Source organism: Amia ocellicauda, chromosome 9 (assembly GCF_036373705.1).
Source record: "Amia ocellicauda isolate fAmiCal2 chromosome 9, fAmiCal2.hap1, whole genome shotgun sequence".
Classification (NCBI taxonomy): Eukaryota; Metazoa; Chordata; class Actinopteri; order Amiiformes; family Amiidae; genus Amia; species Amia ocellicauda.
Window position 1 is genome coordinate 6,602,723 of NC_089858.1, and position 22,029 is coordinate 6,624,751.

The window sequence follows — 22,029 nt, forward strand, 5'->3', positions numbered from 1 at the left end:
AGCATTAATTCAGCTTTTGTAGTCGATAAAACATTTGCATTCCAGTTGTAACAGAGCCTGATGGAATATGAAATGTGTTTTAATCAGAATTGTGTTGGAGGAAATTTACTTTCAACCAGGCTGTCTAACTTTCATTTTAATAAGGATTATGCAAATAGAGGGCATATCACAAAATGCAGGATGCTTTTCTAGAAATAGTGCCTAGAAATAGTGTGCTGCATATTGATGAACAGTTGTCTGTACTTTTAAGGGCTTTATTATATGTTTAAGTAGTTTTTTACAAGGCAATTATATGCACTGTCCTGATGGACAGGTTTTTGAATGATAGTTGTAGATAGTTGTATTTCACAAATTAAACCTGCAAATACCCTTTTAAAAAGGAAGGCGTAAATTAATTGCACCCACTACCTTTTTTAGGCAAAAATCAGTGTACACCATTTTCATTCAAACATATTGAGAAAGCATTTTCTGACAATCTGAATAGCTACATGTTTTATTTAGTCATATATGAAGGAAGGATAAATCATATTTGGGAACATTTAAAATCAGACTGGATAGGATCCTTGGATCACTCAGTTACTAATGGACACCAAACGAGCACGATGGGTTGAATGGCCTTCTCTCATTTGCAAACTTTCTTAACTTTCTTATGTTTCTTATTTTTCTGTCAAACCTAAAGCAGTTCCAATAGAAATATAAAAGCCCAGAATCCATGTTATATCTTCTCATCTATAGGCTCTGAAGTTAAAGAAGTTGGAAAAGTTCCTATGACTTCATTAAACCCCATTTCTCCAAATACCTCCCTACCTTCTCCTGAGATCAGAAATGTCTGAGAAAAGGAAACATTTAGTTGAGCTCATGAAGGAGAGAACGTCATTTGTAGGAAAGCTGCTTTGTGTGCTGGATTGTGGCCCTAAGCCCTTTATTAAGGCAAGTCTGAAATGTTTGCTTTTGTCTCTGGGGATTTACTATGCATTGCTTCTGACAGAAGCCAACCCATTTCCTCTAAAATGGAATTGAACTCTAACTTTGGGCAGAATGATTGCGGGTGAAACACTCTTCCACATTGCTTGCCAGACTGAGGTGTCAAAGCAGAAAATGGTGGGGCACAAGACTGTACCTTCTGAGAAAGTGTGCCTCCTGAACATGCCAGGAAAGATTACAAACAGTAAGAGCCATTAAACCCAACTTGTCCCTTCAGTTAGTTTTGTCCCATTGATATAGGGACCTTGTTGCCTCCATGCTTCAAATTGGCAATATATCTTTAACATAAGGTCAAGGATGGAGGACACATCTATGGGGACCCATGGGAAACACTTCATAATGGCACAATATCAGCTTACTCATTCAAGGAAGTTAAATATCACATTTCCGCATCTATGCCTTTTTTCCCTTCTAACTCTTCTTTGAATTCCAATGTGGATGAATGCAGTATTTCTGTATTCTTTCGAGAAACCAGCGGTGTGGAGTCACTACAGCTGATTCATATACACAAAGACCCCCATTACACAGCATATTATCCAGAGGGGTTGTGTGCTATAGCTCAGAAGAATACAGGGAAGGGAATACCCACTTAGACAAGGCTTTGATGTATTACCCAGGACTCCAACCAACACTTTCTGAGACCTAATGCTCCCCTTAGACATCCAGCTATGTACATGCCAAGCAAGGTGGTTCATTGTTTCTGTCTGGTGCTTTAACACATTATTGAATTTCACTTGAGGTCACAGCCTGGGTCCTACTGTTCCACCCAATTTCCCTGCTGACACTTACAGATCATCACTCTGGTTGTGTCGGAAAAGGAAGTGGATTGAAATGTTGCTATAATGTATAGTTACAACCAACAAAGTAGAGAAGAATTGTGCTGAATCTCTTTGAAACAGCTTTATTGATGCAGCAGGCACTGAGCCTTCAAACATGTTCAGTCTAAGCTGGCATTTTGAGGAATAAGCTATTCATAGAAACACCTCTAAATGTGTCTGAAAATCTAAGTTATTTTTTATTTTCTTTATTTTCTCTTTGGCATCTGTTGGGTTGCCTCTGTTGTGCTCCTAAGGATAAATGTCTATCCCAAAATGGACTCCCAGAAACTGCAGTCCCAATTTGCAGAGCTGAAGACACAATACAATTCTCTAGATGATTCTCTGTACGTAGTCTGTTTCAGGGTATTTGGGAGTTAAAACTAAAAACAACATAAGATGTGGATATTAAAACTGAAGTTCATAAAGTGTTTTCCACTACCATCAAAGGATCCCATCTCAATAATGTCACAATTGAACCACTAATCACACTTTGACATGAAGACATGGGCTGTAGTAGCCATTCTGTACTTTTCATGGCTTGCAATGCTAAGAGACAGCAAATTCTAATAGCTGACAGATCAAGCAGGCCTTAAGTCAACAATGTTATTAGACTGAGATATATTTGGCCTATACACTTTTCTCAGCATCAAGATTCATATGAATTGCTGCCATGGGTTGATAGGTTCCTAGAAGCATTCAAACGATGGCACCACCAACACCACCGTGATCTAGCTCCATGCTGGGACAATGGTTTATTACCAAGAGTGTCAGCTGATTTGCACATATGAAATAAATCTTGTGTTGGTAACTTCTTCACATACATGTAAAGGACTGCAACTGCAATGATCCTTTACCATCTTTAAGAGGGCTTTGCAGCAGCATAGGGTAGTGCACTCTTAAAGGAGCATTGTGGAAGGATCTGAGAGAATGAAGCTGTCCTAAGTGTACGTTGCGTGGGGTTTTAGCTCAATGCACAAGAGGACGCCTGACAATCTAACAGTTTCAGGTTTCTGGACTTATGACCAAGGTTTTTTGTAAGGTATTTTCTTGTAATCACTCAATCATTCCCTTTTGCTTTAATATGCAATGGAAGCCTTTTAGCTGACACCTGCAGCATTTAACAAGCTACTATAAATTATATTACTTGTCTATGTCTATAGATGTCTATGAATAGGTTAGTAAAGGTTCTCAAGGCAGAAGGGCACAGTGTTTAACCAGCAGACAAAATATTGAGTTGAGTGCAATTTTATTTCAGTTTAATTTAGTGAAATGAATATAACATTTTTAACACTTACATTTTGTCCATAGTTGTAAATGTACTGCCCCATGTAATATATTGCATTGAATACAAAGAAAACTCTACTTACCTGTCAATCGAATGATGTGAAACATTGAAATACTGCCATGACAGGGAAGCACTGAGGAGGGAATCATACAAATTACAGTCTTTCATCCTTCTTCCTCAACTATGATAAAATGTTGGGTGTTTCTCCCTCAAAACCATATGCTTTTGAATTACTCTCCACTATCTTGCTAGCTTTCTTTTTTGCTTCAGCCTATGAGTAGACTAAATTAATCAATCAATGATTGCTCTTTAATCACTCAACATATTACACAGGCATGATTCATCTATTCATCTTTTTATCAATGAACCCTCCTGCACACGGTGGCGCGGTGGTTAGTGCTGCTGCCTCACAGCTCATGGGTTTGAGTCCTGGCTCAGGGTGCCTGTGTGGAGTTTGCATGTTCTCCATGTGTCTGCTTGGGTTTTCTCTTGGCACTCTGGTTTCCTCCCACTGTCCAAAGACATTCAGGTTAGGTTAATTGGCCATGCTAAATTGCTGTGTGTGTGTTGACCAGCGATGGCCTGGCGTCCTGTCCTGGGTGTATTACTGCCTTGCGCCCTATGCCTGCCGTGATCGGCTCTAGCTTCCCTGTGACCCTCACCAGGATAAGTGTTTTTGAAAATGGATGGATCATACCTTAGCCTACTTCTTATACCATATCAAAAGGCTCATGCAAATTATTATTATTCATTTATTTACATAGTATAGTCTTCTGCAATTAAACCATGTGACCAGTTTCCATGACAGCAGCTGGTCAAATCACTGTCCTTTAGTATGCAGTGCCAGTGTTGTGCCTTTACTACTTCCTGGTTTAAATGGCATATGTGCTCAGCGTTAGGAAACAGACATGACAGTGTCACATTGTAAGTCTCTTGAGAACTGGGAGATAGAGCAATTGAGCCTGTAGTGTTTCTGTGCCAAAGATTCAAGATAGTTACCTGTGTGATTGACTCAGAGCCTGCAGAACACTGCTTTCACCAGCTGGACGTCTGTAAAACATTTCAGAACTTGTCATTTGTTCCCATCTAACAGTTTCAGGTTTCTGGACTGATGACCAAGGTTTTTTGTAAAGTATAATTATACCGCACTCCTCATTTTCACTGTCTGATGATGTTCTTCCTTTGTTTCTCATAGGGACTTCCTCCCCCGTGGATCTGGCATCGTCACCAGGCGTCCCCTTGTGCTGCAGCTCATCAACTCTCCCACAGGTAACTGTCCGACTCCTTCACAGACAGCGGCCGGGTGTAGTTGTGACCTGTCCTATCCTACTCACTGCATTTATTACATTTCCTTCATTTAATAATAAATACAGAAATGAGATACAAAAACAATTTAACAGCCTATGTTATGGTACATTTATTTCCACAGTCACCTTTAGTGCATCATATAACTTGTCTTCACTAAGGAAATTAGTCCTCCTATAGAATGATGTGAATCTCAAAGCAAACTTATCTCGTATTAACACAATTTTTTTTGTGGTGCTAATAAGCTTTTGTAGGAAACAGGTAATATGAAAGGCAGAATATAACACTATCCTGGAATGGGATAGGTGTACCAAATGGACACAAATGGAAATTGGGCTTCAAGGCATTCAAAACAGAAAACAGGAGACACTTCTTCACACAGAGAGGCGTCACAATCTGGAACAAACTCCCCAGCAATGTGGTTGAAGCTGAACATTTGGGAACATTTAAAATCAGACTGGATAGGATCCTTGGATCACTTAATTATTAATGGACACCAAACAAGCATGATGGGTCGAATGGCCTCCTCTCGTTTGTAAACTTTCTTATGTTCTTATGTATGCTTCATTTAAAAACTAGGAGAGCCACTACAGAAAGCCTAGGACGAGTGGACACCCAGTACACTCCAGGCTGTGCTAGCAGGGATTCCCCCAGCTGTGTCAGTGCCTCCTCAGAGAGGGGACGCGGGTGCTACTCCCTGGTTGCTGTGGAGCCTTGCCTTCTGGCTGGCAGGGGCTGGGCCTGAGCTGTCCGGATCTGACAAAGGGATTATTGATCCGGGAGATGGGCATAGCAGCCTCCACACACAGTCTGGTTTTGTCTACTGTTGTCTGTTGCACTGAATGAGCTGCTGAATTAGCTGTCGATTTTGGCTGGGGCACGCAGCTGGACTGAGCCACTGCTACACACCACTCACGTGCCATCCCCCCCCAACACACAAACCCTCCCCCAGCCCCCCGCCTGTTTCTCTGTGTATTCAGAGCATTTGAACAGGATAGGCCTTTTCTTCCTGTGTCAGTCCCACACAGGCCTTGCTGTCCGTAGTACTCTGTGAGATTCATTCTCATAGATTTGGGGTTGTAGATTTAACTCCTGCTAGTTTTGCATGAAATAATCTTTAATGTGTTTCTTTAATTATACAATAATTTCTGGAGGAAAAGATTGCTTACATAAAAATTTATAATTGTTGGTAATCTTTGTTGCTTGATAAAAAGCAACTAAGATAATGTAGTTGAACAGTGTTAATCAGAATTGATGGATGTGTTAGCAAAATTGTTTGTATTACAGATAGTCCAGATGATGTGATAACTGTAATATTCACTGCATCAGACCTCAATACTGCACTTGCCACCATTTCTTCCAAAGATCCTTATATGCTTTTGTTAATATCACAGAGTTATAATCTGTCTCAGTGAGAATAAAATGCAGATTTACACCTTGTTCTTCAACTACTTTTTATACTTTGATCTAAAAACAGAATGTGTGCCTTTTATGCATATTCAAGTCACTACACTGTGCTATACTCTAATCTCAGGTAATACCAAACCTTTTGATTTTGATTGGATTAACAGTTAAATAATAATGTAAGCATGGTAAACATTTTAAAATCTCACACAACATGTATTCCATGAAATCCTAATCAGTTTAATACATGTATTTGCAATGGCCTGATTATTCTGAAACAAATTAAAGGTTTTACATTAAAAACCAAGCCATGAAATAATTCAGAACTGGCCTATTCAAAACCCAGTACTGTTGGTAGATGCACAGCTGAGAATATGAAAGAAATACAAAATCACCACCAAGTGAAATTTGCAGTGGGGGGATAGGAGGAAGATTCGATTTAACCCAGTTGAAATTAGCAGGGTCAACCATTAATTTAGAAATGCTTTATGACATGAAGCTTTTTTTCCATCATTATAGCAAATAGGAGGTAAATACCATCCGATTCAGTGTCAATTAATTTCTAGGTAATTATTATGAATTAGCAGCTAGTTACAGGGCATTATGCTTGTGTCTGTATCACCCTTGTTTAATTAACTTCTTTAATTTATATATAGCACTCCAGATAACAAGAGAGACATTAATGAGACTCCTTTGGCTCCGATATGGATTGGGAGTGCTAGGTCTCTAGTAGTTTTCCTTGTAACTGGAGCCAAGAGACCCAGTTCAGACCAATAACCATCTGTTGCAAATGGGTACAGATTCAAACAGCACTTCAATTGGACGTCTCAAGACTCTAAATGACTCTGGTGCTCCTTTGATGTGCATCTTGAAATAGGAGTGCTGGCTTTGGTACCGAGAGAGAAAACAGCAGTTGTGCATTGAATTCGATGCCGTTTTAAAATGTGCCCTTCTTAGACTGTTTGCTTCTGTCAACACTGCCATCTAGTGTAGTATCTAATGCTCGGTGGACAGCAAGATTGCGGAGATTAAACAAGATATTGGGAAATAAATTATAAAAATAAAATACTAGGTTCTCCTCAATGTGAGGGCTTGCCACAGGAGACACATGTATTGTAAAGCAACCTGCAATGGTGCTGATTTACATAGACGTGGTACAATAGGAGAAGGAGTTGTGTAGTATTGTTAGTAGTTGGTTAAATACTCCAATAATAACACAATCGAAAGATCGCTTTGATACATCTTATGGATAGGCGCTTAAGTCCTCAGAAAATGGTATACACTGAGCTGATGGACAATGCTTTGACATGCTCTGGGGTCCTTATCAATATGACAACACTTTATTTTGAGCCCCATAAATAAGATTTCAATAGATCTCCAAATGTATAGGGATAGGCTTTATATAATTAACAATACCTGAAAGCTATGAGGTGCCAATGCATAGTAAAACGAGTGCAAGGACGTATTTCTTTATTGTCCAGTCTTGGACTACAACGAAGTCCTCTACTTCATTCTGAATCACATGCGGTACATTGTCGGTTTAATGAATACCTGATAACCGAGTACCTGTTCAACCCTGATACAGGATGTGACACCGCATTAAGTGTTATCTTGTGTTACAAAGCTTTGCTGTAGAAAGTGTGTGGGTGCACAATGGTTTTACTTTACAATTCAGAATCATGTGCATTTTTCAATTCTGTCTGGTTGGGTCTGCTTTGAAAGCTGTAATTAAGGCTGTTAAGTCGATTTATTAATTAAATCACCGGTAACAAAGAAAGCCTGCCTCGACAAAACCCTGCAAAAACAGATAAATAAACTAAACAAGCAGGCAAAACCAATGTACCATATATAAGAAACCAGCTTCAGTGGACATTTGAACACAACATATTTTGGGATTTGTCTGCTTGTCCTTTATATACACGGAGAAGATATGGTTAAGTATAGTTTACTCAATCCCCCTGTGTTGTAATGGACAGAGCTATTATTATAGTCATTCTTAAGGGACAGAGGTTTATGGGTAGGTTTTGTTCCTCACAGATAGGGCCTGTGAGAGCACCTAAACAAATACACATACATAAAGCAGACACTCAAAATATTGGTTTTAGAAGGCCTAGTCAAGGTGCCTGCAGGGCTCCTCTATTATTTTGAAGCAGCTCCATTGCTACATCCCCCACGAGACTCCTGGATAATGAGCTTTAAACAGTTTGCTGATGCTGGGCCTTTTTTTGTTTTTATTGACTCGGATGCTCCTGTTCAAAGCGATTCAGGTTCTGACTGTCAAAGCAAAAACATTTAAAACAAATATACATGGCTGTAGCTCTGCAGGGTAACGAGAGCTTCTTCTTACACTGTGCAGCCGTTTAACCGAGGTTCACTTGGTGAGGGGAGGGGGAACAGCACGCTGATTAAAACCAGAGTGAGTCTGTTAAGCTCCTTTCAGGGGCTTTAAGGAGGTGATTGGCATCTCAACACGGATCTCCTACGCTGACATGAAAAGAGAGAAAAGAGTCAGTGCCGTAAATGCCTCAAATTATTATACCTGGGACATGGTAGACTTCAGCCTTTTTTGCTGTTTCTAAAGGACATGAATTGACACCACAACGTGCTGGAGGGGATCTCAAGGGCTCCAGACTGTCTTTTCCATTTCACAAAAGCAGCCGTGTAGATCAGAGAGAGCAGAGGACTGCGGTGAAGAAAGTGGCAGTCAGCAGTGTTCCTTGACCTGCTGCAGTTTGACCTGTTTGATCTCCGCCCACTCCAAGTCTCTTAACAAAGGAGATCGGTCTGCACTTTTGCCCACTTATGCCACACCCAAGCATTGCATCACTAAAGAGATGACTGTACATCTGCTCCTGTACATCTCCCTTTTCTTTCAGAGAAGAATTGTCTGCAGTAAAATAAAACAGCAAATCATGGCCCCTGGTACATCTTCTATCAAGAAAGTATCTTTTCATATCTCTTACTGATCCTTCCTGTTTCACCACTATTACTTTCTTGTCCATACATCCCGTAATTTGGACCCCAGAGTACATATACCATTCATACATATGTCACCCAATATTTAAATGAGGGGAACTTCACACACCCACTCTACGGCTCCCCACGCAGGCTCGGACCAAGATCTCAAGACGCCCACCATGGACAGAGGTAATTATCAAAACAAACGTACACTTATTATTTCGTACCATCACTACTACACAGAGCACAGAGTCTGTGCAAATTGCTTCTACGGGGGAAATTACAACGAATCCTATATAAAATCGCCTTTATTAAAATATTGATAAACAGATCTTCAAGAAAAAAGAGCTAAGCTAAAAGCTACCTATACAATACTTTAGATACTCCCCAAAAAATAATAGAAGCAGCAACTACAGAAAGTGAAAAGACTCCTCTGGTCTCCTCTGTAACTGAGCCCCGATGCCATCGTCAACCCGAGCTGTAGGTAAGTGCCAATTAGTTCAAGCGACTTTCCTGGTGAATAACCTATGCTGTTTTTCTCTTTCAGATCGCCCGCAGCGCAGCACTTCTGGATCACAGCAGAGGCAGCAACACACAGCAGCAGTTATAATAAATATCTTCTCTATTACCTACTCTAAAGTCTATTGTGTCTTCAGTTTCCTTCTCCTGCCATCATCAGTTGAAACACATAACATAACTTCAGTCAGTGTCAGAACAGGCTCCCATTGAGTAAAATACCAGTCCATCTTGTCTTCACTTCGCTCTTTCCGCTGCCACCAGTGTGCCTATTTGGTGATTTGCTCACTAAAAATCTAAGTGATTAACACAAGTGCATACAATACAATTAGAGTAAACTGTCAAAACACAAGAAGGAAATAATAAGAAGCCAACAGTGAATAAACAAATTATATATACAAAACAAATGAAGTAAAAATAGTAATAAAACATTGATAATAAATAATAAGGAGCACTGTCACCTTCTGCGATACATATGTGACACATTTTACACTTAATTGGATTGACACAGCCATTTAGAAGTGTGCTTTTTACCCAAAGACAAAGGTCAGGACATCTCAAGTCATCTTAACCAACATTGACAGCGAACTCTCCGAATTTCAGAATGATGTAAACACATACAGACACAAAAATATCCTTTTATGACAGAAAGAGCACATAATATTACAAACACTGAGAGAATGTGTATTCTTTTCTGAGCTTCTAATCGTTGTTTCAGTTTCGTTACAGTCCATCTCTACAGCTAGTCACTACAACCTTGGACACACAGGATAGCGAAGGAGCAGGAAATCAATTTCCTTAGGGCTTGAGAGCTTTTCTTTCCTGTCAACATAATAGATAGTTTGAGTGTGATAGACACAGGAAGCGTCTTTAAAGATACATAAATATACGGCTTATCAATGCTTATCGCAGATGGACCCAGAGTCTATGAGATTTCGATTGAGAGTGGCAAAGCTGATGTGTGGCTCTGTATATCGTGGCATACTTTAAGAAATGTCTCAGCAACTTTTTTCAGTTCTATCACCCCATGAAGTCTTAATGTTCAGGTAAATGTAATGAATATTAGATTCATTACATTTGCTTGGGATTCCTTTGTTACCTCTTAGTATCTCTCCACTGCTTAAGTATTGTACAAACTTGAACTTCAGTCAATATCAGTGTCTTGGCCAGGATTTAAGACAGCACAAGGAGTAACACAGGTTTGAAACTGATTGACACAGTGCCAAAGGCAACGAAAACTGCATTTTCGGCACAGCATTGACCAAACCTGGGCTGTGTGGCCATTCGAAATGGGTCATTAACCTCTCCTAGTGCATGATGGGTTCTTAAACATGGAGTGTTTGACTATGCAAATGAGGCACTGATAGCCATCTGCCTATGCGGAATTAAATTCTTTCTCTCGGGCAGTGACTCAATCAAGTATTTGTACCATATTTTTTGTGTGAAATGAAAGGCCAGCTGATTGAAATATGTTCTAGGCAACCACATCTGCAGAGTGTGAACAGGCACTAATCTATTTAAATGACAAGACACAGAAGGATGTCTGTGTTTTGAAGAGTAATTGCACATAATGATCGTAAAAAAAGGTCACTGAGAAATCCTACTGTGATTCACTAGCCCAGATAAACTGTTTAAAGGCAGCAATTAAGAATATAAGTGAACTAGGGAGCCAAAGGAATTTGCCTCATCTTGCTTCTCAGTTCACTAGTCACCTATTGGTCCAAGAGCCCCAACAAGTCATTTTTTGAAAAGTCCTAGTGAATCTGTGTCTGTTATGTTGCTTGTAAGTTTGTTCAACCTCCTGTTCTCAGTCTCAGATGGAATTGGACATTTACTTCCATTAGCATTCTCACTCCACAGTCCCTGACCTGTCGTCTCTCTCCCTCTCTCTCTCTCTCTCTCTCTCTCTCTCTCTCTCTCTATCTCTCTCTCTCTCTCTCTCTCTCTCTGTCTGTCTCTCAGAGTATGCCGAGTTCCTGCACTGCAAAGGCAAGAAATTCGTTGACTTCGATGAGGTGCGACAGGAGATCGATGCCGAAACGGACAGAGTCACCGGGATAAATAAGGGCATCTCTCCTGTACCCATCAACTTGCGGGTCTACTCTCCAAATGGTATGCGCCCAGCACTGTAACAGGGAACCACGCAGTCTGTGTCCCAGCATTGCATCCACTCTGGCATCGAGCCTTCATTCACACTGAGCTTTGAGGTTAATGTTTTGAAAAGTTACCCTTATAGCAGCTATGACAAACGTTTTAGCTTATTTAGCCTTGTTAAGTTTCAAACCTACAACAAATCATTGGAAGGAAAGTCCAAAAATCAACTATATGTAGGCAGGTTCATTTCCATCTGATTCTGAAGCTGTATGATTATTACTTTAATAAAAATTACAGTTTTGTATTTTGTTAGTTTTTTAGTTTTAGCAGAACAGTCAGGGTTGAATTAACCTCTTTAGCATGGGGGTCTCTTCATATAATGCCTAGTCACTTATTTGTTTTGTACATTGTTTCATAAAGGTATGTATTTAATTTCATGCTGCCCTTAAACAAAACTGATGCTGTGATATATTTTTAATTATTTTACTGCAGCCCACAGCAGCTGCCACTGGTAGTTGTTAATTTGACTGTATGATTTCAGCATTTTAAATGGGCCACAGTGCTGTAATCGGGCTCTCTATTTACAGTGTGGCTTGATTGCCATTAAGGAAGAACCAAATTGTGATTCTGAATATATTTTTAAAAACACAACATCGCTGGTGTCTGCTTCAGTGGAAAACTGATTGGACTGGTCGCATTCAATAATCAGCATTTATTTATTAATCTGTCTCTCTGTCTCTGTCTCTGTCTCTGTCTCTCTCTCTCTCTCTCTCTCTCTCTCTCTCTCTCTCTCGTGGCCCAGTTTTGAACCTCACCCTGGTGGATTTGCCCGGGATGACCAAGGTGCCAGTTGGAGACCAGCCTGCCGACATCGAGCACCAGATTCGAGACATGATCATGCAGTTTGTCACCAAGGAGAACTGCCTTCTCCTGGCTGTGTCACCTGCCAACTCTGACCTCGCCAACTCGGACGCCCTCAAGATTGCCAAAGAAGTTGATCTGCAAGGTAGGAGAGCACTGAAATGCACTCACCGATTAGAAAGGTAAAGAAAGGTCTCTCTCTCTCGCTAGCTCTAGAACAGAACAGCATGGTTAAATAAGGTGAGACACAGCTGTGGTGAGAGCACTGATTGCGACTGACCACTGCTCTACATCTGCATCTCATTACCACAGAACACCCATCCTGTTAGCGCTGATGGGCAGCAGTCCCGACCCCCAACAGCTGTGTAATGACAGGGCTGACCTGTCACATTCCCATAAGGAGCAAACGTATACCTTTAATATACAGTGGATTTGCTTTAAAACAGGTTTTAAATATACCAAAAAAGGGGTAATTTTGGTATATGAAAGACATAAAGCACAAACAATATCTGTATAATCTAAAATATTTATTTTTCCCATTAGAGTTGCCTAATCCCACCTTCTCTTACATGCAAACCTTCTTGCGAAATCATCTGATTTAATGTTCCAGTTACTATACTTGTATACTGGGGAAAGACACATCTGTGTCAGTGTTGTAAGATAAGGATGCTTTAATGATACACAGTTAAATAATATGTGACATTCCTTTGTCTATTACCATTCCCATATTCCCGCCTAAATTATCTGTGACTCCATTTAGTCACCATTCCCTTAGGTTTATGGCCCAGGTTAGGCATGAAAATATCATCACATTTTGATCCAGAGATTTGTGGAAAATCTTGGTGGACAGCAGTGTGAGCGAGTGTGTTTGACTATACAGAGTGTCTTGTTACCCTCTCAAATGTTACAATATTCACCTAATGAAAAATAAGAGTTTGTTAATATTTGTACATAAACAAGTCCAGTGTATTATTATCACAGTTAATGAATCTTGTGCCATTAAAGTTGAGGTCTTAAAGAGAGAGGCAGTGAGATGTACAGCTCATTGCAACATGTATGTGTTTGTCTCCAGGTCAGCGCACCATTGGTGTCATCACTAAACTGGACCTGATGGACGAAGGGACAGACGCCCGCGATATCCTGGAGAACAAGCTGCTGCCACTTCGCAGAGGTATTTTTTGAACATCATTATGCTCTGATTCTTCCCTTCCCTCTTTACTCGACCAACCCTATTAGAACACTTAATTGCACATTATTTAATTTCCTTCCAAAGACTTTGGGATTTGTGGATGAAATTTAAATATTCGAGTACTTAAACAGTTTAGCTCCATTCTCCCAGACGTGCTCAATAACCAGCAGATGGACAGACTCACTTTTTCAATCTGACACAACATCACTTTCTGCATAATTAAGTGTGTGGGACTTGTAGTTCTTTCTTTTTGCTGTTTTTATTTTTAGTTCCCATTGGTTCCCCCTGCTGGTTAAGTCAGGACAGGTCATGCTGAGGACTATACAAGAATTTTCCATTTAGAAGCGGAAAAAGCAAACACATGTCCGGTTTTAGCTTTCTGTAACACATCTGGAAAAAAGAAAAGAAAAAAAGCACTTTTTTTCCCTTCTGGTCTGTATATGTTGCTGATCTTTGCAATAAATATTTGTGGGAAGCCCTTTAATGAAACTGCTGATGTGTTTTGTTTTGTTTTTTCCACTCAATCCAGAGTTGGGTTGATGCCCAGAGATGCTGTGTCACCGGCCTTCAATCATCTCAGTATTTTCTTTCCCTTTTTTCTTAAATTCTCTAATTAAACATATTTGCCATTGCAGCTGAAATATGTCATTCACATATTGCACGGAAGAGGAAATGGGATTATGTTTTTTGTCTGGAGGGGGGTCATGGGTGAAATGTCACCTTTTAATGAAAGTCTCATTTTTAATTTCCGTGTAAAAGCTTTTTGAGTTAAATGTGTGATAGCAGACAGGCAGATCTTTTTCTTCTCCTGCTTCCTCTCTCATCTTTGCCTTTTGGTTTCAGAAAATTATCGTCATCACAAATCACGCATTGCAGCCCGGTTCTGTCTGTGGGGGTGTGATTTGAGGCTCTAAGATGGCTGCCATGCCCCACCCAGACATGGTTCTTCTCCCGTGCATAACTCTTTTATACATAGTGAGGATGTTTTTGAGGATATTCTGATATTTGTGTAAATGTGCTTCCAACCACCGTTCCTTATTAAATCCTTAACAGAGGCTCCTGCTGTTTAAACACGCCACACTTTTGGTGTATTTTGTCCCACTTGCCACTGAACTCTGGGCTGTATCTGTATCTGATACAAGCCCACCAGAGCTGCAAACACATGCTGTGGCCTGGAGTCCTCTGAAATTGAAAAAGAAAGCAGCTTCACAACATAGCAAAGTCAGATAAACTTGTGTTAGTCAGTCGGCACGGCCTCCTCCGATGTTCTGTTGAGTGATGGAGCAAAACTGGGATTTGGATTAGTACCCAAATGGAAGTGGGCATTACATTATTTCTGAGGAATATCACTGTTACTTCTGTTGTCACACTTGAAAGCTCCTGATTGACTCTGGAAGACATCCTGAGCGGACGACCGGATTCACACCTTGCAATTGTGAATAATGAATTGTCTCATAACCGCCAGACACAATTTCAGATGACACGTGCAAATTTCAGCATGGCTGAGGGATGGTGAAAGCTCCCTCCGTTCAGCCACTGGATCAGGGCCAGATGATACACGCACAGTGAGGGAAGCAAGGCTCAGGCAGAATATTTGTGAACTTGTGTCTCTAAGGATCTGTCTCCCAGTGTAAACCGGATTTCACTCATCCTACAGGAATGTGACGTTAAGGATGTTGGGTCTTTGGGCCTCCTGCCAATGGGTGGTCTATGACAGCGCACAATCTGATTGGGTGCTTTGTTCACACAGGATACATTGGGGTAGTGAACCGCAGTCAGAAGGACATTGATGGCAAGAAGGACATCCAGGCAGCGCTGGCAGCGGAGAGGAAATTCTTTCTCTCTCACCCCAGTTACAGGCACATAGCAGACCGTATGGGCACACCCTACCTGCAGAAAGTGCTCAATCAGGTGAACTACAGTATAAAAAGGACCATTTTCACTGTTAAATAGATGCACACATATCTGTATGATCACAGTGATATTAAATGTGTTTATCAACTTTGTGCATAGTGTTACCAGTAATGTATAAAAGGGAATAACTGATAAATATAACTTGGGGAAAACAGAGAAAATCAGAAGGTGATATAATGGGGTATGTAATGGTCATTCACTGTTTATTTAATGTATTGCTTGAGCAATAGCCTATTGGAGACATTAATACGAGTTCTTACTGAAAATCCATCTTAAAATATTTTTTTGAGAAGATTCATTACTGTTGTGTGTAATCTGTATGATTTGCTATACAGCCATGTCTGAAAGTATAATATATTCAAAACAGTCAGCTGTGAATTCAGCCCAAAAAGAAAAGATTTTAAATGATAGACCTTTGCAAATATAATGACTGTAATGCACAAGCACAGGCCTTAATTGTAAAAGCCATCTCCCTTTCCCCATATCACAGCAACTGACCAACCACATTCGAGACACCCTGCCAGGCCTACGCAACAAACTGCAGAGTCAGCTGCTGTCCATCGAGAAGGAGGTGGAAGAGTACAAGAACTTCCGCCCAGACGACCCCTCTCGCAAAACCAAGGCCCTGCTACAGTGAGTCCATCCTTTTCCCGGTGCGGCCAATAAACCTGGAGCAAGCTGGGTCCTGGAGAGCCATTAGAATCAAACCTGCTGGACTGTGGCACGCTTCCCCCTCTCTCGAAAATGAAGAACAGATTTTTATCCTTGAGCAAAAGCTTCAGACATCTCTCAAACACACATAAAGTGCCTGGATCTTTACACACTGCCTTGATATTAAGAATGATTCCAAGTATGTCCTTAAAAGTCCAGGTCCTTGGTCAGAAAACATGTATTTATATTCTTTCTGATATACCTAGCCTGACTCATGTGGTATTCTTCTTGAAAACAGCCTCTTATCATTGTTTCAGTGTGATATTATTCACTTCCATAAAAAACAAATAGTTGCCTAGAATCAATAAAAGGGCTTCCATCTTCTTCCATGGTGTGCCTGAGAACCTTAAGGAACATGCAGGGAGACACCTTGCCTCTGTTGACTTTGCCTTGTCCCAGTGTTTATGGAAATGCTCTCTAAGACACAGGGTTTTGGGTGGGGATAGTTGAAAGAGTCAAGCTTATCTGAAACAAGTGACAAACGCTAATATATTGAAGTCAAAACAACAGCTGGAGAGCTCTTCACATTCTCCCTATACCTAAGCAAAACGAGTCCTTGAGTACACAAGCAGACACATGCTTATTCATACGGGCTCTTGAGTTTCAACATCTGGCAATCTCTCTGACCATTTGCAAGACAAGAGGAAGCTTTTGGCTCTTGTGCAACACTTCTGCTCTTTTCCAACATCTAATTTTCACCAAACGATCTAAGCAAAGAAAACATTTCCCATAGCAACATTGTCTTGTTGAGCAAAGTAGTAAAGAAGTAGTAGAAACAAATCAGTACAGATCACCAAAATGCCAGTAACTCACAGCATGGTAATAGAGTGGTGATATTGGTGACATTTGTGTAAATCTTTTCCCTCAGAGCATATGAAACACAGAAACACGGGAAGAGGAATGGGAATGGGAATGAGAAAGGCTTGTGAAATGAGGACCCCAGCTGTGGGACTTGATAATCGATAATCATCTCTAAATCAGTTACAATTGCAACACAACTCACAACAGAGTTAAACGGCTCAATCAGCTTTCCAGAGATTTCCTTCTCCCTTGCTGCTTTAGTGGAAACACAGATACTTATAAAGCACAGTTTTTATATTCTGTATATTGGTTTCAACTCATCCCTGGTCTCCTTCTCTTTGTGTCCTTATCCCTTCCTCTCGCATCTCGTAGGATGGTCCAGCAGTTCGCTGTGGATTTTGAGAAGCGCATCGAGGGATCTGGGGACCAGATCGACACATACGAGTTGTCAGGAGGGGCCAGGATCAACCGTATCTTCCATGAACGCTTTCCTTTTGAGCTGGTCAAGGTATGGGATCCTAGAGCTCCACACCCTCCCACTACTTGTAAAACCTCTTTCCTATAGCAAGACTGACCTTTGTGAATCCCTCACAATCCAAGAGAATGGGGTGTTTTAAAAGATCGAACAGATTAAAGGAACTCTGTACATAGAGAGCACCTCCAAAAAAAGTATGTCTTTGAACACATGGGAATCACCTGTTTCATTCATGACCACTTTTCTTTTCAGTCTATGGCATTGAAATGATTAACAAGTACTGAATAATCAAAATCCTTTGATTAGTTTTCCGAATAATTAATTCAGGAAATAAGTAGGGGAATTGCCAAGATTGTCTAAAAGAGATGCTCCAGGTTACATTTGTGGGAGCATTGTTTAATTTAAGGACATAGAGTGACAGTTTAATTGACAGTGTAAGATTTTTGATTCTGTCATAAAGAGTTTATTAAACAAAAAAATGAATATCAGTCTTTGCTGTTAAGGGGAATGTATTATATTCAAATTATTTAGTTTTCTAAATTATACGATTTGAATATTCATCAACACAAACACTTCCTAACTCCAAATCTAGCCATAAAAATCTTTCTAAAGATAATTTAGGAGCAGGCTTTTTCAGAAATGATTAATCATAACACTAATTGAACAGCATTATGCATTTTGTAAATAAAATAAATAAACAAGAATACTGAAAGCAATGGACTTCCTGATAAGTAACTAATGGTATTTTGAATTTAAGTCGGAGTTTTAATGAAAACGAAAAAAGTTCAGCTGTTTGGGTTCATAGCATAGCATTTGAAACCCAAAGGCCACCTTATTGGTGATCTGTACACTGCTTTCCATAGTTTACACTACACGCATAGAAGCGGTAAAAGTCTGCTATCGTTTAACAGCTTAAATCTAGAATGACTCACATCTCTGGACTGAATCCCCTTGAGGCCATCATGAAAAGCTTTATGACAAAACCATTCCACTTTCTTTGTTAAAAAATAAGAAAAAAACATTAACCAGAGAAGACGCAGTACATCATCGGAAATATCTCCTGTCTGGCTAGCACTAGTCACAGTCCCACACTTTATTATTGCAAGGCACTGTTATTTTTTGTGTTAGGGCAGGCCAGTGTATACTGGTAAGAGGTTCCTTTAAAAGACCTTAATGTCACATATCTGCTCTTTAATCTTTCCAGTTCATGGATGCTCCAGGAGAATAAAGAGCCCTTTATTTTTTAGATTAGCATGCAAATGTTGCTGTAATTCTGAGAACACCACATACTGTGTGTTGTCCTGCCTTACGCTTTTGCAGTGATGTGATGGCTGTGTTTTGCCTGTTTCTTCCAGATGGAGTTTGATGAGAAAGAGCTGCGCAGAGAGATCAGCTACGCCATCAAGAACATCCATGGTATCAGGCATGTAGCCTAGTCTTCTCTCTTTATTGCCTTCCCTCCCTTTGTCTTTGTCACCATAGTGGGTCTCGGAGCGGCCTGGCCACACCATGTCACGTAGATCAGACAGTTCCCCCCTGCTTGTGAGTGACGCTTGTCTCACAGTTATTTGGGTTAAGGAGCGGCAGGAGTGGATCACTTGAACATCACTGCTGTAAAGTACGTGATGTTGTTCCCATTCACAGTGGGTGACGATATTCTGGAGTTGATTTCAATATTGCTTTAATGATTGGACTATCACCAGCAGTTCAATCCCATAATGCATCTCTTCTGAATACAAGGTTCCATTCCTTCTTTTTAATGAATCTCTGACTAATTCAGGCACTTTTGGTAAAAAGCAATGTTAGAGAACTGGTGGTCTAAGGGACCACAGCTATGCCCGCCTCCACGCTGTAAAGTGGGAGACACAACTCCCAACTTGTTTTGCCCTGTAGGGTCTTTCTGCCAAGTAATACAATAAATGTCCATTAAAAGTATCTATTGACCTGAGCATCAACTTGGGAAACATTTCTTAATGTTCTTTAACACAGTCCTGTCATAGTCTTTTAGTTCTATGTGAAATCAATGACAGAAAGCCAGGCCCAGGGCCTCCCCTAGCAGGATACTGTATGTGTGGCACTGAGTGTGCCCTGACACCTAGTTTTGTCACTGGATGGCTGTTTCCATAGTTTCATGAGAAGCCATTATGTGTTGAAAAATAAATAAATGGGAATGTCTGTCTTCTGAAGCTTCCTGCTGTCAGAACACAGTCTGTGGCTTAATTTTTTGCTTTTCTTATTTCAATCCTCCACGGTTTTAGTTTTACTGTCATGCTCTTAAAATACCATTTCTATTTTGCTAAAGCCCAAAGTGCTCCTTGTCTCTCTGAAACTAAAGGAGAAAATGAAATCCTTCTTCACTCTTTCCTTTTTTTTATGTATGTATGTATGTATTTTTTTCTTTGTTTATTTTTTCACCTTTCTGTACCCTTTTATATTTATTTATTTATTTAAAGTGCAATCCCATTAATCTTTATTTTTCTAAAGCTAAATAGGTCTCCATCACTGTACTGTATGTCAAATGGTAGTAGGTTTTGTTCTGATTTCCAAACAGAACTATAAATAATGCATTGATGTTATAAAGATACAGGTAACAATACTTTAAATTAAAAACATATATTGCCTATTTTCATGCCGTGTGCTGTTCAGAAATCAAAACTTGAAAAATTAGTATTGTCCATAAAACTGCAGATGTAACATTTTGTTCAAGGCTTCAGTCAATGGCTTTTTCAGATCCTCCCCCCCACATTCTGTTTTTTTGGGGGTAACAAAGCTTTTGAACAGTGCTAGAGCAATTATCTAAACTGGTTGTTACAAGTCCGGCTCTCAAGGTTAAGTATTTATTTTGCTACGTCCGTCCATTCAGACCAAAGTATTGTCCGCAAAGAAGGAAAGAATAAAGCTGCCAAAAAAAGGACACCATCTGCAAAAAAGCATGCGAGCCAGTAAGTCAACAAATTTAAGCTCTTGCTTAGTTTTCCAGACAGCAATGGACCTGTCTACTCTGAACCCTGTGGGGGATGAGAAAAATTCATAATGTGAGCTATTCACAGTGGAGATGACAGCAGAGGGGTTTTTTGTTGTCCAGCTTACTGTGAACAAAACCAGGCATAAAACATATTTCAACAAATAGAAAAAACATGTATTTCAGAAACAGTCTGAAGACACATCAGCCTCGGCTGATTCATAAGACTCGAGGCTTGTGGGAACTGTACTGAAATTACAGAAAGACTAAACACAAATATTCCTAATTGCTATGTGTTAGAATAAACTGACACCAGTAAGGTCAAGATAAGGGTGTGGGGTACAAGGTTTTCATTATTAGAATAACTAGTATTGGGTTTTTCTGGGAGTTGTTCTGTTGGAATAACTTGGAACAAAGATGAGGATTTCCAGCTTGTTTAAAAGCTTTCTTGGGCGTGACGTCTCCTTTAAAGTAATCTCTATCGAAGCCAAAAAGATCTGAGAGGATTGCTAACACTAAAAAAATATTGGATAAAAATTACCTTAAGCTCTCTTGCAGGAAAAATGCAATCATTTTTTTATAATTAAAAAGATAACTAGCAAATTATATATACATTCATTTTAATCTATCATCAGCCTGGACACCTCAATACAGCTCTCTTATCTTTTGGTTTAATGCTCTGTTTGACAGAATAAGAACATCATTTTTTATCGAAGTGTAAGAAGTCTTTCGAAAAGCTAAAGACAGACAAATGGAAACAAATACGTCAACCACTGACACAGAAAACAGTGTGTTTCTCTGCAAGCAATTTCTGTAACATTTTAAAATCTAGTTATGAGCTGCTCTTTAAAACTAGCGATGTCCTTTTTAAAATGCAAATCTGGGGTTGTAAATCTAACAATTCCTCGCTCCCTTATATATACAGTACAGGAGTGAAAGAGGTAAATGGGGAAATTGGATAAACTCAATCTGCATATAGTAATCAGGATAATAATGAGTCCTGGTTAATTTTTATAATTTGCCTAACTTTTAAAGCTTTTAGAGCTGACACTGTATCTTAACAATTAGAAAAGCTGTTAATAAAGTGATACGTTCAACAGTAATTAATATAAGCTATTGACTTCTAAGATGCATAGAATAAGCAGTAGTCAGTGGCATTGAAAGGACTGTGTTATGTGGCTCTGTGTTTCTTGTAACACGCCCTAAATTAGCAGTACAGCAAAGTGCCCAGCTGTAGTCTCGGAGAAGACTGAAACTCATTCCTCTGTTAGTGCTTTCAATAAAACCTGAGACTGGGATCACAGCTTTAAAGGCAGCACTATAATAAAGCCTTAAACTAGGATATCTAAGACTTGAAACATATTATCATTTGTTCTGATTGTGTTTTTGTTTGTTTTTTTCATTTTGTTTTCTGTTATTGTGTTTTGTTTTTATTGATTTTTGTTAAATTAACATCTTTCTTTCTGCCCGACCTCCCCCCCACCCCTTTCTTTGCTCCACTGTCCTTCCACTGGTCAGAACTGGCCTCTTCACTCCGGACATGGCCTTTGAGACCATTGTGAAAAGGCAGATCTCGAAGATTAAAGAGCCGTGCCAGAAATGTGTGGACATGGTCATTTCTGAGCTAGTCAATACCGTTAGGCAGTGTACCAAGAAGGTAAAGCCCTCTGTGAAAGCCCCCCCCTCCACCACCTCCACCCTCATGGGCTGGGGTAGGTGGAAGGGGCGGGGTAGTTGGGTGCATGAGATCGA

The 22,029-nt window shown here is 40.0% G+C and overlaps 1 protein-coding gene across 4 annotated transcripts in view; it reads left to right on the plus strand.

Annotated features, from left to right (window-relative positions):
* Window positions 1-22,029, plus strand: part of dnm1a (dynamin 1a) — a 101,255-nt gene that overhangs the window by 25,400 nt on the left and 53,826 nt on the right. For all 4 annotated transcript variants that reach the window (XM_066712861.1, XM_066712863.1, XM_066712860.1 and 1 more), the window contains exons 2-10: window positions 4,283-4,356; window positions 11,233-11,382; window positions 12,167-12,370; window positions 13,298-13,396; window positions 15,165-15,325; window positions 15,819-15,961; window positions 17,213-17,348; window positions 18,671-18,738; window positions 21,796-21,934. In XM_066712861.1, coding sequence (XP_066568958.1) covers window positions 4,283-4,356; window positions 11,233-11,382; window positions 12,167-12,370; window positions 13,298-13,396; window positions 15,165-15,325; window positions 15,819-15,961; window positions 17,213-17,348; window positions 18,671-18,738; window positions 21,796-21,934 — 1,174 coding nt within the window. The remainder of the gene's footprint in view (window positions 1-4,282; window positions 4,357-11,232; window positions 11,383-12,166; window positions 12,371-13,297; window positions 13,397-15,164; window positions 15,326-15,818; window positions 15,962-17,212; window positions 17,349-18,670; window positions 18,739-21,795; window positions 21,935-22,029) is intronic.